The 20,217-nt window shown below is 41.4% G+C and overlaps 1 protein-coding gene across 2 annotated transcripts in view; it reads left to right on the top strand.

Moving 5' to 3' along the window:
• Nucleotides 1–20,217, top strand: part of Klhl32 (kelch like family member 32) — a 200,090-nt gene that overhangs the window by 73,610 nt on the left and 106,263 nt on the right. For both annotated transcript variants that reach the window (XM_050144952.1, XM_050144954.1), the window contains exon 4: nt 3,373–3,480. In XM_050144952.1, coding sequence (XP_050000909.1) covers nt 3,373–3,480 — 108 coding nt within the window. The remainder of the gene's footprint in view (nt 1–3,372; nt 3,481–20,217) is intronic.

Below are 20,217 nucleotides of genomic sequence, written 5' to 3'. Positions count from 1 at the left end.
TTCCCTATTAGTGGGTGAACAATCCAACGCTTGGTGAATTCTGCTTCACAATGATAGGAAGAACCGACATCAAAAAACCAAGAAAATGGGATTGATATGTAAAACATAATTAATTTTTAAAAAAAAGCAACATCACTATGAACCCTTGGCCACCACAGATTTTGTTCCTTTGAATAGCCTTTGGGTACTTCCTGCAGGTAGTGCAGTTTGGTTTTACAAAGAACAAATAGACCATGTCTTTATAATTCTCTTGGCTTGTTGCTATGTGATTTTTAAAAAAGTCTTTTTTTTTTAAACCTTTGCTATTGACATGATTTTTTTTAATTAAATTCTGAGTTATCCCTGTGGTAACTTTTAAAACCCAAAAGATCAGAAGGATTGTGAGGCCCCTTTTTCATGGTCTGTAGTCATACTGCAAATTAAGGTCAAATGAGCTTTTGCCCTTCTATTCCATGAGAGGTTTTTGTAATGGTTTAGATAAAATGCTGTGGTTCCCCGAGGGGCGCAGTGGGCCATGAGGGGCAGCTAGTCCAAACACCCAAGGTCTCTGTGGGTCTCGGACTGGTGGGTAGCAGCAGGTGAGAGATCTCAGCGGGTCAGCCGGGCAGCCTGTCCCATGAGGAGTTGCAGCCAGTGAGAGATAGATAGATGGCATTCAGAGAAAGTGGGTAGAGTTTATTTAGTGGGTTATAGAAGGGGAAGGGAAGAGGGGGGAAGAAGAGAGTCACAGAGAGAGAAGGAGAGAGAGGGGGAAGAAGAGAGAAAGGGAGAGAGAGAAAGCAGAAGTTACCTCTTCAGGAGAGAGATGGCTAGAGGAGGCAGGATATCCACTTCCCTCAGCAGAAGGGGAGAGGTTGGGAGAGAGCAGGGATTGTCTTTTAAAGGGGCAGGGTACCCAGGTGACAGATCAGGCCAGCAAATCATACCATTCCTATCTCTTTCTTATAATAAAAAGGTGGAAAGTTAGGCACAACAGGTTAAAGGAATCGGGACAGTGGATTCTCAAGTCTGCTTCCTGCTTATTTGTGGGTGTCATCTTGGGGGGACCTGAGAAAACTGGATGCTGGTAACATCCTGGGGTAGCTGGTCACTTTACTCCCGCCCAGGGTTTGTGGTATGGAACTGTCTGGTATCTCTTGAACCTGGCAAGGTGTTAGCAGAACAGAGGACAAAGCCAAGTTTAGGAAGAAAAAAAAAAAAAAATCAGGACTATGAAATTGAGACGGATGATTCTGATCTGTTTAAGGTTAATTCTTCAATTTGGCTCCCTGGAACTCACAAAAATTCTCTGGGTTTGTGAAAACATAAGTCTTAGACATATATTTTGTATAAACAGTAGCACGTTTATATGTAAATATAAATAATAGTAGCATATCAGAATGACTGTGACAGATGTTTTTGCAGAATGAATGGTATTTTTAAGACTATGGAAGGCAGTGTGAGAGATCTGACGAATTGTATTTGTCCTCACACCTTTATAACTTGCAGGTCACACCTTAATAACTTGTATTTGTATTTTACTGAATTTTTTTTTTTTTTGGAGAGGTTGTCCTTTTAAACTGACAAGACCTCTCAGCTGGCAAACTGCATCAGAGATCTTTGAGAAGGATAAAATTTTATTTGAGGAGTTATTGATTAAAAAAATGAAAGAGAACTAACTTGGTTGGCACCTAGAGCTACTTACTCCTCAGGGTCCTCCATGGTTGCTGAGTGTTGTATTTTTCTTTTGCTGTTTAGTACAGGAGCTGCCAGGCTTCAAAAGATCTTGAAGACTAAGAACTCTGTAGGAAGACAAGCCTACCTTGACCTGAGCAGCTAGGCAGTCAATTCCAGTGATTCTGTTTACTGTCTGGAGATCTTCCATTTAGATGAAAGGCAGTTTTGCCCAGTGATCAGTGCTTGGCAGCTGAAGAGAATTGTGGATGGATGTTGTTTTGTGCCCATCTCTCTTCTGTCTTCTTGGGAGGAAACAGAGTGCTGCTGCTAGGAACCTGTCTCTTTCTGTTATGAAAAGTTTTTTTTTTAATAATTGAGCATTTAAATGTCATATTCTCCAGATCTCTGAGCAGCTGAGAGCTGTTTACCGGGTATATATGAGTCATAACTACAGTATTGAATCTGCCTGGAGAGCTGGGTACATGCTTGATTATACTGGCTCTCAACTTAACAAGTAAAATTTATCCAGGTCACGGAACCAATGTAACAGTTTAGATAAAATGGCAGGTCCCCGAGGTGCAGCCGCGGGCCACAAAGGGCCACCAGATCCAATGAGGAGAGGAGCCACTGTGGGTGAGAGACAGAGACAGATAGGCATGCCATGCAGAGTGAGTCTGGATATAGTTTATTCAGTAAAAGGGAAGGGGGAGAAGGAGGGAGAGGGAGAGAGAGAGAGAGAGAGAGAGAGAGAGAGAGAGAGAGAGAGAGAGAGAGAGGGGGACAGGACAGGAAGAGTTTTTAGCCACCTCTTGAAATACCATGTGATTAAGAGAGAGCACAGGCTGGAAGCAGAAGGAAGATCTGTTTGCCTCAGCAGAAGTGGGTGGGAGTGGGTGGGGCTTTTCTCTTAAAGGGACAGGACATACCATAACAGTTTCTGTCCTCCCTGGGCTCCCCTTAGGATACCTGTGTTACTGTTTGACAGGTGTACCACCCCAGGCAAACCTGGTACTGTCCCAGGAGCTGGTTGTGCTGGGCTCTAGTACTGAATTCAGGTGCTCTGCAATAGCAGTCTTCTTTTTCATTTTGTTGAAAATTTCCCCTTTGATTGAAAATAGATCTTTTTCTTATATAATATATGCTGATTATGGTTTTCCCTCCCTCTCCTCCTTCTAGTTCATCCACAGCTCCTGTCCAGTCTGGATCCACTCCCTTTCTCTCTCTCATTAGAAAACAAACAGGCTTCTTAGGGTTAATAATAAAATGATAACACAAAACTAACAAGTCGGAATTAGTCAAAACAGAAGATACAGAGACCCACTTGTTTGCATGCTCGGGAATGCCATGAAACACTAAACCAAAGCCATATAGTATAAGAAAGGGGCCTGGTGCAGACTCAGGTAGACCCTCATTTCCCTTTTTGGGTACGGATCTCATTCATATGTAAAGTAATACTCTCTTATCTTTGGATGGTGTTTGTGTGTGTATGTGTGTGTGTATTTGTGTGTGCATGTGTGTGTGGTGTGTTTTACTGTAACTGTTTAACTATCAGATAGGAGTCGAGGCTTGTGCAAATGAAGCTTTTTGGAAGTGACCTGGACACCAGAATTACATTTTAACTGAAAACCTTTACATCCCAGTTTCCCTAGGACATTGTCTTTCTTGCTTTTTAGATCTCATACTTCACTCTTTTCTTTCTTTCTCTCCACATTTCAGGCCATGTTCAGTCTTTGTATGGTGGAGAGTGAAGCCGATGAAGTAAACTTACGAGGCGTGACCAGCCTGGGCTTAAAGCAGGCTCTGGAGTTTGCCTACACAGGACAGGTATGGCACAAATGTGACGTGAGCAGCTCCGCTTACTGACTTATCTAACCAAAGGAATTTATTGCCAATGGATGAGATTTAGATGCTTTATATATTGTTCATTTTAATGGTTAAAAAATTCACATCTACCTAATTTTATAATTGAAGTAATGGAGAAGTAAGTAGAGCCATGTGATTTTTAATGTTATCTAGTAAAGATAGTATTTAATCTGAATTATGTGCTTGCTAAGATTGTTTTCTCATGGTCTAGGTAACTGCCATAAGAAGAATTTTGCAGTTAGTTGAATTCTTGCTATCACTTAAGCTCAGTGTCTCAACTATGGCTTTATTGTCTGGAAACAAGAGCAAAATAGGGCAAGAGCTATAGTCTAGTAGTAGAGTGAACAAGATCCACATCCACAAAGAAAAAATCAAAATATTCACCTTAGGGTTACTATTGGTGATAAAACACCACGATTAAAAGCAAGCATAGGAGGAAAATGTTTATTTGACTTTCTGTCTACATCACAGTTCATCATAGAAGGTAGGCATGCCAGGAACTCAAAATAGGGCAGGAATTTGGAGGCAGGAACTGATACAGAGGCCATGGAATAATGCTGCTTACTGAAAAATTATCCATGGATTACTCAGTTTGCTTTCTTAGAACTCAGGGCCAGCCCAGGAGTAGAACTTCCTACAATGGGCAGCAATTCTCCCCTATCTATCACTAGGAAAATACCCTGCTTGCTTGCCTACAGCCTGATCTTATGGATCCATTTTCTAAATTGTGGTTCCCCTCTCTTAGATGATTGTAACTTGTGTCAAGTTGACATTAAATTAGCCAGCACAATTAACCTGTTGTCAGCTTGACACACACTATTTAACAATAACCTTTCCATTTTCAGTTTATCCCCAAGATCTCATATTAATAACTATCACAATATAAAACATATTACAAATGTAAAAGTCCTACAGGACTTTCAAACACAAATTCAAACACTAAAAATTCAATCTATTTAATATATCCGGTTTCTTTTAAAAGATAAAGCTTCTCTAAAAATCTGGTCTCTAAAACTTCAAAATCTCTTTAATAATTCCAGGTCTTTCAAATGTGGACTTCTGTAAAACCAATAATAAGTTAAATACTGTCTTACTCCAAGAGGAGTAAGTCCTCCAAGAGGGCACAGTCATAATCTGAACAAAGCAAAGCTATAAGTCTAACAACATAAATCTCAGTATCAGACTTCTAGAATTCATGATGTTCTAGGTTCCTCCAAAGGGCTTACCACAGCACACACAGCTTGTGTAGTAGGCTTAGGCAAGTTCCACTCCGTGCCTGCTAGAGGTACTTGGAAGTTTTCCCACGGTACGGGTATCTCCAAAATGCTGGGTCTCCTGCTGCAACTGGACTACGTTCTCACTGTTTTCACTTCATGGACTCCAGCCCTGCCACAAAGTAACATGTCCCATTGATGCCTTCAAAAACATTACCACCTGGATGACTCTTATAATACCAACTTCTTCCAGCATGAAGTACGTCACTGGCCACCTTTTTTTTTTTATTTTTATTTTATTTTTTTATTTTTTTGGTTTTTCGAGACAGGGTTTCTCTGTGGCTTTGGAGCCTGTCCTGGAACTAGCTCTGTAGACCAGGCTGGTCTTGAACTCACAGAGATCCGCCTGCCTCTGCCTCCCGAGTGCTGGGATTAAAGGCATGCGCCACCATCGCCCGGCAACTGGCCACCTTTTGAACACAGCTGCTGTGTGCTGAATCTAAAGAACTATTTCCAGAAAGACTGCACTTCAATAGTGCTGGTCTCTTCTTAAATCACGACCAACTCTTCAGGCCCAGCTGACCAACTTCCATTATTCTAGCAAAGCAAAGGTTTTTCTTTAGTGGTTCTAATCTCTTTGTCAATTACAACTGATTCTTCAGAATCGGCTGGCCATACACCACAGATTTTACATGCAAATGGCTCAGTAGAATCCTTGCTTCCCTCTGAAACTTCCTAAGCCAGTTGTCCACTGTTTACATTTCTCTTGATTTTCTTATCTCCCACAGAATAGCTTACTAAGCTCTCAACACTCAATAGCTTTTCCAGCCTGAAATTCCAAAGTCAATCTACAGTCTTCCTAAAGCTACATGGTCAGGTCTGCTGTAGCAATACCCTACTCCTGGTACCAGTTTCTGTATTAGGCAAATTGCTGTGATGAAACATCATGACTGAAAGCAGCTTGGGGAGGAAAGAGTTTATTTTCCTAACTCTTCCATATCACTGTTCATCATAGAAAGCAGTCAGGCTAAGAATCCAAACAAAGCCGGAACGTAGAGCCAGGAGAGGTGCTGTTTGCTGGATTGCTCTCCGTAGCTTGCTCATCCTGCTTTCTCATATAACTCAGGATCAAAAGCCCTGGGGTTTAACCTCATACAGTGGGCTGGGCTGTCCCATACCAAACACAAATTAATAAAATGCCCTAAAGGCTTCCTTACAGCTTGATCTTCTAGAGGCATTTCTCAACTGAGGGTCCTTCCTCTCTGATGACTGTAGCTTGTGTCAGGTTAATATAAACTATCCAACACAACAGTATGAAAGCCTCAGGAAGATTGGGGAGTTATTGCAGAAGTAGAACACACACACACAAAAGTGGGGTACATGATCACCAGGGACCACCAGCACTGCATTTCATAGCGAATGTGTTATTTGGTTCTTGAAGAATCTGGGAAGGTTTATATTTCTTCTGAATTTTCTTTAATTGGTTATTAGAATGTATGATGTTTGAGATTGAAGAGATGGTTTGGCAGTTAGGTGTTCTAGGTGTTCTTCTAGAGGACCCAGGTTCAGTTCAATTCTCAGAACCCACATGATACCTCACAACTCTAGTCCTAGGGAATGATTCAATGCCTTCTTCTGGTCTCCATGGGCATCAGGCATACAAGTGGTACTCAGACAGACATGAAGACAAAATACTATACATGTAGAAAAAATTAGGAATGATGTCGTTCAGTTTTTTTTTAATTAAGTAGATTTTGTGATGTATGTCTTAGAATGATTAAGAGAAATCTGTTATTTAGAATGTAAATAAAAGAGGCAAAAGCAGTATGCATTGAGTAAAAGGAACAAAGGAGGAAAGAGGATGTTGTATGAAAATTCAAGGTTAGTCTAGTCAAATTTCATACCTTAGAAAGTTAAGGCAAGCAATTATTATACAGAATTGCCAAACATTTTTAGTGAAGTTAGTAATATATTTATGCTTTTTGATTTACACATATAAGCTAATATATTAGTTCTAAATCATTTCACGTCTACATTTATCTCTTAACACCATTGTCAAATCTGTATTTTCTGTCTCTTATGTAAAGTCAATAACCCACACTTCATGGAGAGAAACTGAGGCTTGGCACTGCGTGGCAGGGTCAGAGTCCCTGAAGAGAGGCCCAGGTAGAGGGTTCAGCCTCAGCTGTAGTGAACAATCCTAGATATTTGGGATGGCAGGACTGTGGAAGGACAGTGGCAGGTAGGGAGTGGAATCTGCCTGAAACTATAAGACAAGCAGTGTGTGCTGCAGATGGTGGAGTCAGGGTGGAAGAGCTGTCCAAGCTCTTTGGAGCTCAGAAGATACTCAGTGAGTCCAAGCTCTTGGGCACTGAGCTACAGGATTGGATTTACACTGCTGGAATTTGGTTTTATTTTGATCCAATTGTTACTGGGCTCTGTTTTTTTCTCTTTTGGAGGTAGGCTATTTTTTTTTTTTTATTTTACAGGAGCCCATAGTTGAGACACTTTGGAGTTATAAAGCGATGGAGACTTAAAAAAGACTGAAATTTTAAAGTGGGACGTGTAAAGCTATGCTATGTTTTATATTGTGATATTAAATGAGATCTTGAGGGGAGGAACAAGGTCATGGTTTTCCAGTGAGGGGGATTTGTATCACGTGGACAAGGGATCAGTTGTAGTGGTTGATTTTTGTCAACTTGACACAAACTAAAGTCATTTGGGAAGAGTGAACCTTAATTGACAAAAGACCTGTCTCGGATGGTTCTGTGAGGGCACCCTCTTCATTAGTGATTAATGTGGGAAGGCGTAGTGCACTAGGGTGGTGCCTCCTCTGAGCAGATGGTTCAGGGTGTAAAGGTGGTGTTTAAACAGCAGGTTAAGTGAGCCATGGAGAGCAAGAAAACCAGTAAGCAGCATTCCTTCTTGGTCTGCGTCATTTCCTACCTCCAGGCTCCTTCCTTGAGTTCCTTACCCTGACTTCCCTTTGTGATGAGCTGTCTCCTCAAGTTGCCTTTAGTCATGGTATTTGTCACAGTAATAGAAGAAAATATACATAGCAAACACAAAGACATTCTTTTAAAAAGAAAGGAAAGCAAGACCTTGAACCAATCCTGGACTAAGATTTATTCTTTGTCGAGACCAGAGAGAGGCCCATTCTAGAGAGTATTCACAGAGAGGTACTGAGGCTGGAGAACACACCATCAACTTGGTCATTCACATTGGGTCCTGACAGGGCAGGAAGGAGCATCTCTCTCATAGGACTGAGTAAAGCAGCCAGAGCACAGTGTTAGGCACTGTAAGGATACTCTTTGACCTAATTTGTAAAACAACTTTAAGGAATATGGTGATCTCTCTTGAACGGCAGCAAAATCCCTTGGGCATGGTGGCATAAGCCCTTAATTCTTGGCAGAGGCAGGAGGAACTCTGAGTTCTAGGCCAATTTGGTCTACATAGCAAATTCCAGGATAGCTGGGACTAAATAGAGAGAACCTGTCCCAAATAAAAGAAAACAGACAGTGAGATCAAGGAGGTGCAACAGACTGAATAAAATCTTTTCCCTGAGTATTTTGATTTAGTTATTGATGCTTGGAACCTCCTCCTAATTTCAAGTGTGTTATCTTTTTCTGAATGCCATCAAGAAAGAGACATGTCATGTTTGCTGCATCTTGTCATCTTGTTGAAGGGGACACAGAAGTACTTGGAGATGTTTGAAAACAATTCAATTTCTTCAGGCTGCTCTCTCTCTCTCTCTCTCTCTGTGTGTGTGTGTGTGTGTGTGTGTGTGTGTATGTGTGTGTGTGTAGTGGGGTAAAGGCTCCTGTGTCAGTGAGGTTGGAGTTTTCATTCTTGTTCCCTGTCATTACTCTGCTACAAACTGGAAGATGAGATAGAACCATGACTCACTCTCTCTCTCTCTCTCTCTCTCTCTCTCTCTCTCTCTCTCTCTCTGAGACAGGGTTTCTCTATGTAGTCCTGGCTGTCCTAGAACTTGCTTTGTATACTACTCTGGCCTCAAACTCACAGAGATGCACCTGCTTCCACCTCCTGGATTCTGGGATTAAAGGTGTGTACCACCACTACCCAGTGGAACTTTAGGTTCCTAAATAACAAAATGACTTTGTAGTCAGATGTGGCATCCCACGCCTTTAATCCTAGCACTCAGAAGGCAGAGATAGATAGATATCTGTGAATTGGAGGTCAGCTGTGCCCACATTGCCAATTCCAGGACACTCGGGGTTATATAGTGAGACCCTCTCTCAAAAATGACTTTGAAATAGATCCATTTTGCCTTGAAACTGGGATACAGATGATGGCAAAACAACACACTGTAGCATATTTGGAAAATGTGCAGATACCTTTTTACCTGTGAAGCTGAAATTGGTGCTGAGCAAAGAGTAATCTGGACTGGAGCAGCATAAATGAAAGCATGGCTTCTTGGTTTCTTCGTGGTTACTCATCATAATAGACTCTCAGTGATGGTGATTAACCTCTTTAGAGCTGGGCTTAGGAGAAGTACATACACATACAAGCACACACACATGTACACGCACACACGCTGACAGCTGATTATATGTTTAGCTGGTTGTAGTAAGCATAGTATAAAATGCAAGTATTGTAAGTGTCTGAAAAATCACTGCTGCCTCAGAGAGAAGTTTGGAGTACAGAGTGGGAGTGATGAATGAATAGTGCTAAGTGCAACAGTGTGTGTGTGTGCTCCTCCTACACACCATTCTAAAGTACAGCCTTCTTATGATCGTCCCACAGATTTTATCCAGGAAGTGTTGAAGAAAAGTCAAAATTTCCCCCAATGCTAATAGCTCCTCCGAACACGGGTGCACTGTTTCTATGTCTCACAGGCCTATACTTGTCTTTGCGCTCCATAGAAAGCATTCTTCTGCTGTCTGCACACTGTTCACAAATTACTTGAACAAGGCTCAAAATGTGTTACCTCCCTTGCTGTTTCCCTGCACAGCCACAAAGAGTTGCTAGAATTGCAGCACAGTGTTGTGAGAAGGCCGCTTGTTGGTTCCGGGCTGCTCAGCAGCTCAGCCCCGAAATAATCATTCAGAAACCATATTATTTAAATCACTGCTTGGTCCATTAGCTCTAGCTTCCTATTGGCTAACTCTTACATCTTAATTTTACCCATCTTCACTAATCTGTGTATCACCACAAGGCTGTGGCTTACCTGCTAAAGTTCCAGCACCTGTCTCTGATGGGACTGCATGGCTTCTCCTTGACTCCACCCTTCTTTCTCCCAACATTCAGTTTAGTTTTCCCTGCTTAGCTAAGTTCTGCCCTGCTATGGGTCCAAAAGCAGTTTCATTATTCATTAATGGTAAACACAGCATGCAGAGGGGAACCCCACATCAGTGCAGTCAGTGATGGGACAGAGCTAACAAACAGCACCTCTTTGGGGAGCATTTGAAGATCTTCTGTAGAAGAAAGAAGAATGGGCCCATGAGCGCACTGGCTCTCACATACCCTGGCATGCAAGCACATGGTTCCAGTTTCCTGGCTTCCTCTATCTCACTTTCTCGTGTTTCAGACAAGTTTGGAATAGAAGAGACACGAGAAAGATGAGGTGGAGGCAGGGATACTGCCTCTCATTCCCAATTAGAAAAAATGTTCAGCCGCTCAGAAACAGGTGGCTATTGCTTTAAGACAGGCAGGCGACAGGAAGACAAACAAAAAGCTTCAGCTAAGATGGTGAGGAGCAGGTAACACTGCAACTACTTTATGAAGAAGAAAAGAAGCCTGGAAAGTAGGACAGTTGCTCAACGCCTCAGGATAACCTCTAGGAACTGAGGAGTTTAGTGCCAGGATGTAAGCAAGTAGAACTCGGGGCAGCAGGATTCCTGTTCAGAGCCTTGGCTGCGATGTCAGGAAGGTCTGAATGTGTCGCAAGGACACTGTCATGGTTACACTTTGTATAGGGTGGTTAGTTTTATTTTCATTTCCAGGAAACTCTCTGTATCCTGCCGTATCTCGTGTAGCCTGATAGAGAAGCTCTAGAAGCCCAGAGTAGGAGAGATGACCTGCCAAACAGTAGTGACACCTGCGATCTTCTTTAGACCACTCCGTATTTGAATATGGCTAAATTTGTCAGCTAGGAACCAGTTGAATCAGCATCTAAAGAAGAAAAATAAGTTGGTATTGACATTCTCTTCTCTCCTGTAGCTAAGATTCTAGCCCTTGGCTTTTTTTAATTCAGGCAAGAATGTGTTTTTAAGGACACACATCCTAATTACCCTTCTCAATATACTTTAGTGTTATATGCATGAAAAATATTTAGTAACGCTTACCATTTGTAAGCTTTTCAAAAATAAAAAGGTAATAATATTCTTGCAAATTAAAAATGTTTTTTAATAAAAATAAATATATAAAGGCAATTATGTAAAACTGTTCACACAGATAAGAGTTGACTATCAAAAGAAATTCTTCCTTATTTTCCATGTTCTTATGTATTGAAGGATTTTTTTCTGATTTTCATTTGGTTCTTTTAAGTCCACATTAGAGAGAGAGAGAGTAAGCCGTACTCAAATATATGCAGGTTTATATTAATGACAGTTCTTGTCATGTAGTAGAGCCTGATGCCACCATAGATGGCAGACTGAACAGGAAGCCTGAACTTTGTTTTGATTGAAGCTATATTTATTCTCCACAACAGAATACTTTCCTCTAGAGACCTGAGCATCAAACCCGGCAGCAGAGTGGCAGCAATCTTAATTGGAACTGCTTTTCCATGGGTGATTCCTTCAGGGGTAAATGTGTCACTTGGTATGGAAAAAGTCTCCATGAGATGTACTTATGAGCCTTACCCTGGTGGCAGCCTATAAAACAATTCTAGAAAGAAATTTGCTGAAGTGCATCTGTTGGGAATGGCATTAAGATTATTCAATAGTAGTTTGGCATTTTAATTTCAAGACATTGCATTCATTTAGTAATGCCTGCAGAAGCCTGCAGGGTGGAAGGCCCTTGAGTTATTTCAGCTGTGACTCCGAATCTGCAGAGTACAGCCTAAAGTCCAACTGTCTTTTTTTTCTTGTTTGCATCATAAATGTTTTTATTAATTAATTTGTTTTTACTTATTTTACATCCAACCACAGTTGCCTCTCCCTTCTTTCCTTCCATTGCCTTCCCCCTAAACTCCCATCCACTTCTCCATCTCTGTTTGGAAAGGGGCAGGCCTCCCATGGGTGTCAACAAAGCATGTTGTCACAGAAAGTTGAGGCAGTACCAAGCTCCTCCCTTGCGTTAAGGCCAGGTGAGACAACCTAGCATGGGTTCCCAAAAGCCAGTTGAAGTACCAGGGACAGGTTCTGATCCCACTGCTCGGAGTCCAACAAATAGACCATGCTGCACAACTGTCACAGCACATGCAGAGAGCCTAGACTGGTCCCATGTAGGCTCCCTGGCTGTTGGTCCAGAGCCTGTGAGCTCCCAGGAGCTCGAGTTCTCTGTCTCTGAGGGTTCCTCATCATGACCTTGAACCTCCTGGTTCATACAGTCCTCCTCCCTCACTTCAACAGGACTCCCAGAGCTAAGTCCAGTTCTCGGCTGTGGATCCCTGCATCTGCTTCCATCAGTTACTGGATGAAGGTTCTCTGATGACAATTAGGGTAGTCGTCAATCTAATTACAGGAGATGGCCGGTTCAGGTGCACTCTGCACTATTGCTAAGAGTCTTAGCTGGGGTCATCCTTAAGAATGCCTGGGAGTTCCCAGGCAGCAGGTTTATCTCTAACCCCCAAATGGTCCTCCCTATCAGGACATTTATCTCATTGTTCTTCCCCTCTGTCCCACCTCCAACCAGCCTAACCTGCTTCCTCACTTTCCAACCCTCCACCCCTCCCCCACTTTATCCAGGACTTCACTTCTATTCCCTATCCCCAGGGAACCTCTTTGGGCCCTCCTTGCTACCTAGCCTCCCTGGGGGCTGTGGATTAAAGTCTGTTATCATTTACTTTACACCCAATATCCACTTATAAGTGAGTCCATACCAAGTTTGTCTTTCTGGATCTGGATTATCTCACTCAGAATGATTTTTTTCTAGTTTCATCCAGTTGCCTGCAAATTTCCTGATGTCATTATTTTTACAGCTAAATAATACTCAATTGTGTAAATGTACCACATTTTCTCTATCCATTCTTTGGTTGAGGGGCATCTAGGTTTCTTCCAGTTTCTGACTATTGTGAATAATGCTGCTATGAACGTAATTGAACAAGGGTCTTTGTGGTATGATTGACCATCCTTTGAATATTTGCCCAATATTGCTATAGCTGGATTTTGAGGTAGATTGATTCCCAATTTTCTGAGAAATGCCAAATTGATTTCTAAAGTGACTGCACAAGTTTGCACTCCTGCCTGCAATGGAGAAGTATTCCCCTTAGTCCACATCCTCTCCAATATAAGCTGTCATTGGTGTTTTTGATCTTAGCTACTCTGACAGTTGTAAGATGGAATCTCAGAGTCATTTGGATTTGCCTGAAATCCACCTTCTAAAGGAAAGTATTTTTAATTTGCAGAAAATGGTTATTTTCTCCTCACTTTAATTCTCTCCAGTTGATAAAACTGTTTGACTGTTTCTCCACATAATTAGAAAACTAGAATATTCCTCTCCATTAGGATTTTCCTACACATAAACTTGAGGCGGGAGTTTGAGCTCTATCATCAATTCCTTTTTCATTCTTGACTCTTTAAAAAATCAGTGCTGTTTGCTTCTGGGGAGATTTTATTATTTGTAAGAGGAAGTGAATAGTAAGCTTGCTGAGCTTAAGTGAATCCTTTTACATTCAGTTGTACTTCATAGACTATGCCCATCCCTTACAAAAGCCTCTGCTATGGTTTTAGATGCTGTATGTCAATAGGATTTTGTTGTTTCCAAAGATGTCTTATGAAGCAGTCAACCTTGGGAGATTTGCTGTTCAAAAATAATGAGAAGATGTTAAAGGCCTGATATTGTTTCATGCACACACTAGTGTGCGTGTGTGTGTGCGCGCGTGCGTGCGTGCGTGTGTGTGTGTGTGTGTGTGTGTGTGTGTGTGTGTGTTCTCAGTGCCTACTTGCTCCTCATGGAGAGGAGTTGGTGTAGAGGAAAATGGAGCTGCACAAAGGAGCTCTTTCTGTGACTGGGTCAGCAGCAGCAGATGTTTCTAGTTGATGCCCATTGTCTTGCTTACTAAATACCTGTGTGTGGCCTGGTCAGAATGTCCTCACACTGTACTTTATACTTCAACAACTGTAAAACCATTTCTTCAGCAGTTAACAGCTGGAATGTCTTCAGAAGAGGAAGAATAACTGTGCCTACCCTTTGGGATCAGTTTCTAGCTCAGCAGCAGAACTGATTTTTTTTTGAAAAAAAAATATTCTCTAATGTTTCAGTTTTTAATCTTTTCAAATTGATTTTTATTTTTCTGTTTTTAAATAATTTTTTTATTTTTTTGAGAATTTCACACAATGTATTTTTATTATGTTTCCTCCCTTTCCAAACTCTCCCCAGACCCCCTAACTTCTTCCCTATTCATCCAACTTTATGTTCTCGCTCAAAAGAAATAAAAAGGAAAGAAAGAGTAAAAGAGAGAGAGAGAGAGAGAAAGAAAGAAAGAAAGAAAGAAAGAAAGAAAGAAAGAAGGAAAGAAGAGAGGGAGGGAGGAAAGGAGGAAGGAAGGAAAGGAAAGAAAAGCCCATGAAATTCAATCTGTGTTGGCTGGCTCCTAGAGACCATGAATTCTGCCCTGGAGTATAATTGACATATCCAGTGTCACTTCACTGAAGAGACCTAATTCTCCTCCCAGTAGCTATCAGTTTAGAATATCTTCTTTTGTAGTGGTTGATAGTGGTGTAGCTTCTTGTTCATTTCTCCACTCCATGACAGAATTTTTTTCTGGATTGATATTATATAGTTATTGTGTATGCTGTCACAGTATTTGTGGGTTCATATGTTATTTTCTGCTTCTGCCCTATTGTTTCTGGAAATGCTCGTTTTTGAAGATGTCCACTACTGGCTCTTACAGTCTTTCCGGCACCTCTTTTGCATCAATTCCTGAGAGTTGATGGGAAAGGTTGTGAATTTTTTAGGGCTGAGCATTTTCTTATTTTCTGTATGTTATCTGATAGTTGTAGCCTTCTGTATTAATACTATATACTGCAAGATAAGGTTTCTCTAATGAAGACTGAGCAATGCATTGACTTATGAGTATAAAAACATGTCACCAGAAGTCATTTCATTGCTCTGTTCATTTAGCAGAATAATAGTAGTAGATTTTCCCTGGGCCGATGGCCTATCTAGCCTTAGGTTCCTGCAGTCATTAATAGGGTCAGGTGTGCATTCCATCTCATGGAACAGGCTTTATATCTCTCCAGAATCTGTCTGCTTACTTCCATACCATCTGTGCCATTAATTATACCAGTGGGCACATCTTTCAGGCAGCTAGTCATTGTAGTTTAAAGGGTCTGTAGCTGATGAGATTTATAATTACCTTTCTCTTCTAGTAGCAAGTATAGCACCTCCCAGCATATGAATGCTAGCCAGTAGGGGGTGAGATTTCCTGTTGTAGGAGGCTGCTTGTTCATTTCCCAGCTGCCCAGACTCCTGAAATTATCACACAGAAATCTGTATTAATTGCAGTACTGTTTGGCCCATAGCTTAAGTGTATTTTTAGCTAACTCGAGTATCCTAAACTAACCCATTTCCATTAATCTGTGTATCACCACGAGGTCATGGCCTATCGGCCAAGTTCCAGCAGTCTCCAGCAGAGTCTGTCTCCTGTATGAGCTACATGACTTCTCCATGACTCCGCCTACTCTCTTCTATATATCTTTTCCAGCCTGGCTGGATTCTGTTAAGCCACTGGCCAAAAGCAGCTTCTTTATTCATTAACCAATAAAAGCAGCATATATACAGAAGGACCTCCCATATCAGTTTCCAGTTGGGTACTAGTTCAATTTCTTCATGTTCTAGGACATAATATGTATGTGTGTATATATATATTATGTATGTACATATATATGTATATATAGTGTCTTCAGCAATATTGTCTTATCCTTAAGTTTTGGAGTATCACCAGTTATACTGACAATAGCCTATAATGTTTGAGGGAATCAATGGAACTCCATTGGCCAATATCTCAAAAAGATACAGCCTATTCCTAGTATTGAGTGTTTTATTTGATAGCATATAATGTCTAGTTAAGTATTAGCTCCCTCTATTATATGGTATCTCCCTCCCAACTCCTTTTAAATATGTGTGTGTGTTTATGTGTTTTATGTTTTAGGAAGCTTCTATAGTAACAGGTTTCCTTATGCATAAAACCAGACAGGTTGATCAATGGAATATAACTGAATACCTAGACATAAGTTCACACATCTACAAATATTGTATTTTTTCTACAAAGAAGGAAAAAAACACACACTGTAGAAAAGATGGCATCTTCAACAAGTGGTGCTGATCAAGTGAATAGCTGCAAGTAAGATAATGAATTTTTTTTTATTTCTCACACCACATAAAATTACTCCCAATGAATCAAGGACCTCGAAATAGGACCTAATACCCTTAATCTGATAAAGGAGAAAGTAGAAACTGTGCTTCAACTCATAGGCAAAGAATTTTTTGAGCCAGGACCCTGGTAGCTCAGGTATTAAGACTTATTAATAAATAAATAATAAATGGGACCTTATAAAGCTAAATTTGATTTAGATGTTTATAATAATAATAACTAACACACAGAAGGTGAGGTTGTGATAAAGTTTGCCATTCATGTGATGGGGTTGACTCTCAAGTAAGCTCGAAGGTGACCCGAGAGAGCAAGCAGGATCACTGTCGTTGGCTTTTGTGGAGATAGAATTTAGACTGAGGTGGGAACGCTCTGTGTAGACCAGGGCGTGGTTTAGAAGGAGATTACTTAGACATTTGTGCTGTTTTGAGGACTCAAGGCAGAGGAGTGTGCGGGGCTCCAAATCTTCCAGCTGTTGGACATCAGAAATCCTTTCAACGATGATCATGTTTTATGCACAAATACTGAGAAATGATTAAACTGAGTCATTCAATGAAAACAGAATGGGACTGAATATGTCCCCAGCCTCTGCAGTCCTTTTCCACCTCAGTTCTGTATTCAGGAACCCATTGTGGACCATGGCGCTTGAGCTCTGAAATAGAACACAGCCATTGCTGGTACTCAGAGGCTCCCGGTATCTTACACCACATCTGACGACCAGCATGGGTGCTGCCCACAGTGTTTCTAACCTGTCACCGTTATATGATCTTGGTTGGTTGCCTTTCTTCTCTTCACTCTACTTGCAACTCTCAGTAGTTCCAGAACCCACTGCCAGCACAGGGAACAGTAGGACAGGAAGCAACCATTGTTTTTCCTTGATGGCGTCATCTAGCCGAGAAACAGTCTGGCATCCAGCAACTGGTGAAGGTAGACCAGTGCACCTGCTTAGGCAGGGTGGGTTTGCACTTGTGAACACGTATTCCTCTTTAAGGTTTCAGCAGGAAACCCCCTTGTCACATGTGCTTTAAGTGCACAGCTGCCCTTCAGTGAGTAGACAGAGTGCCTGTTTCAAGGATTTCGAAACAGAAACCATTATACCTGTTTCAATTTGATCATTGAAATTTCTGAGTGGTGGCTATACCCAGGGTCATAGCTGAAGTTGTCTGAGTGGAAAGTTAGCCATTTATTTCATGGCAGGTCTTGGCAGTGCATTCATTTTTATAATAAATGTCAGCTTACTAAAATAAACTATCTTTCCCTTGTCCGGGATAAAAATTTAAAAAAGCAAAAAACAAAACAAAACAAAAAAAAAGTGCCATCCAGCCTTTTGCTGTATAGCTCTTTTGAAATGTTCATTGAGGAGAAAAATGTAAGCAGGAAGGTTTCCAAGGGCCGTAGGGTCTTTTTATATTATGTTAATTTGTGCTAATGTCTAGTGTTAAGACAGTAAAAGATGAACCGAAGCCCCACAATGTCTTTTTCTTGGAGTTTTGCTAATATCTGCTCTCTACTTTACAGTGCCCGGGATATGCTTTGTGTGTTACCAGTAGAACATTCGGGGATCCGTCAATTTTTAAAAGCCGTTATCTGGACTTTTAATTCTGTCTCATCTATCAGGTTTTAATATGAAAAAGTTTTTTTCTATCTTGAAATGAAATTCTTACATAATGTCCCTGACCTACGTAAATTACTCTAATCGCCCATATGTGAAAGATCAATACAAGGAAAGAATTTTAGTTTAGAAACCAAGTCAGTCCATATATAGTGGGGTGTAATTTCTCCCGGAGATGGGGAAACTTGTCTACATGTACAGGTGACTTGACCATGCCTGGGAGAGTTGACTGATTCATGAATGTTTCACTGGCAGCACGCATGCCCTGGAGTACATCCTTGGCACTGGACTGTCTCCTAAATAGTGCATAACTCTCAGTGAAACTCCAAGATGAAGACATGCCCGGGCTTCCGCTCATCTTTTCCTCTCCTAACACTGGAAAAGTGAATGAATTAGTGATGTGGGAGTGTCATATATCAATCTGTTGATTTCATTGGCTGAGTAATAAACCCACTGCTTGGCCTCATAGGTTAGAACATAGATGGGAGGAGTAAACAGAATAGAATTCTGGGCGGAAGAGGAAGTGAGGTCAGACTCTGCTCTGCTCCCGGAGAGACCCGACAGCTCTGCTGGAGTAGAGACGCCATGCTCAGCTCTCCCAGGCAGCTGCAACCCACGATGGACTTAGGCTAGAATCTTCCCGGTAAGCGCACCTTGGGGTGCTTACACACATCATTAGAAATGGGCTAGTCCAGTTGCGAGAATTTGCCTGTAAGGGCTAGAGTTCATGGGCCAAGCAGTTCTTAAATGAATACAGTTTGTGTGTTGTTATTTCGGGCATGAGCTAGCCAAGCGGCCGGGGTGTTTGGGACGCAGCCCCGCCGCTCCTATTTCAACAAATTAGCACACAGATAAACAAGAAAAATATGGTTACATGTTAGAGTTAAGTTTTGGACTTTCATCTTTATAAATAAAAACCTTTGCATTACTGCAGGGTGCTTCAGTACATGGCTACAGGGGAAATCTTGATGCCTGCTCTTTGCTTTGGCTGACATCTGGCCTCCTTTCTGGATGACTAGAGATGTCCATGTGAGTTTCCCAGTTGTCCCCTAGAGAGGGACAGACTCCTCTAAGCAATGCTGCTCATATTTCAGACTCTGTACTGAGATGAAGCCAGACAATCAGGAAGAAATGCTTGGGTTTTAAATAGTTTCTTGTGTTTTACTTTTTGCTTCTGATGATTTTTTTTTAAGGTATCACCAAGAAAGACATTCAGTGACCTCATTAGTTGCAGGAAATTTTCCTTTAGGTCTTTGGGTCAGGAGGAAATAGAATCATTTTTAGTGTTTTCACCTTTTGATGTTACATGGTTGTAGTGTGTGTGTGTGTGTGTGTGTGTGTGTGTGTGTGTGTGTGTATACAAACTCACTCAGGTGCTCAGGATCTGAACTCAGGCCCTCAGGCTGCTGCAGATAGTACCTTAGCCACCGAGCCATATCTTGAGTTCTCTTGTTTAGTTCTGAGGCCCACTTGTATTAGTAGGAGCACGGTGATTGTGTGTGCATGTGTAATGTTTTGCTTATTATATTATTTATAATTTTTAATTACATTCTTTTCTGGTTATTGCTTTCAGTTTCCTGTTTTCTCTGCCTTATTTATGTTCCTGATATTTAAATGGTTACCTAAGTTGGATATGATTGTGCCTGCCTAAAATACCAGCACTCAGGAGGATGAGGCAGGAGAATCAAATTTCAAGGTCAGCTGTGGTTACACAGAGCATTCGAGGCTAACCTAAGCTACATAGTGACTTCCTGCCTTAAAACATAAGTAAACAAATAGAAACAAACAAAACCATATGGCTACAGTTGACTTCCCTATCTTTCCTGGACTTAGACAAATATGCTAACTGTAAATGCTGGCCATATGAATAACGATGCTTTGCTGTAATTCTGTTGGTTTTTTATTTAGGATATTTTCAAGTGAACTGTGATTCTGTGACCAGAAGGAAGAGCTGCCTCCTCAGAGAATTTTAACCAAGGAAGGCTGTTGTTAGATAACAAGTTTGACAATTTTTTTCCCTAAAAGTGGAGTCCTTGAGCCCTCTGCTGGAAGCATTTAGTATTTGTGTAGGGTAGTATGTGCTACAATTTATGACCACTCAGCTGCAGACACCATAGCCAAGCCTGTCTCTCCATGGAAGCCTTTTCTCCCTTATCTCTCAGAATAAACTCCTTGGCTCATCTTCCGAGGCACCCCAGACCCGCCCCCCAACTCATTCTTGTGTAGGTGTCTTTACTTTCCCCTCCTCCACCTGCATCTTGGAATCCCTCGTGCATCAGAACTCGCCTGCATAGGCTGACTAGCTCCCTTACTGATGTCAGCAGACCATGGTTACTTGCTGCCATATTGTGCTACTGATTTCCAGCCCCTGTTGT

The sequence above is a fragment of the Alexandromys fortis genome, unplaced genomic scaffold, assembly GCF_014885135.2.
Source record: "Alexandromys fortis isolate MF-2015 unplaced genomic scaffold, M_Fortis_MF-2015_v1.1 scaffold_2_1_26212458, whole genome shotgun sequence".
NCBI lineage: Eukaryota > Metazoa > Chordata > Mammalia > Rodentia > Cricetidae > Alexandromys > Alexandromys fortis.
Note: the sequence above shows the minus strand (reverse complement) of the source record. Positions and strands in the feature narration are given on the sequence as shown.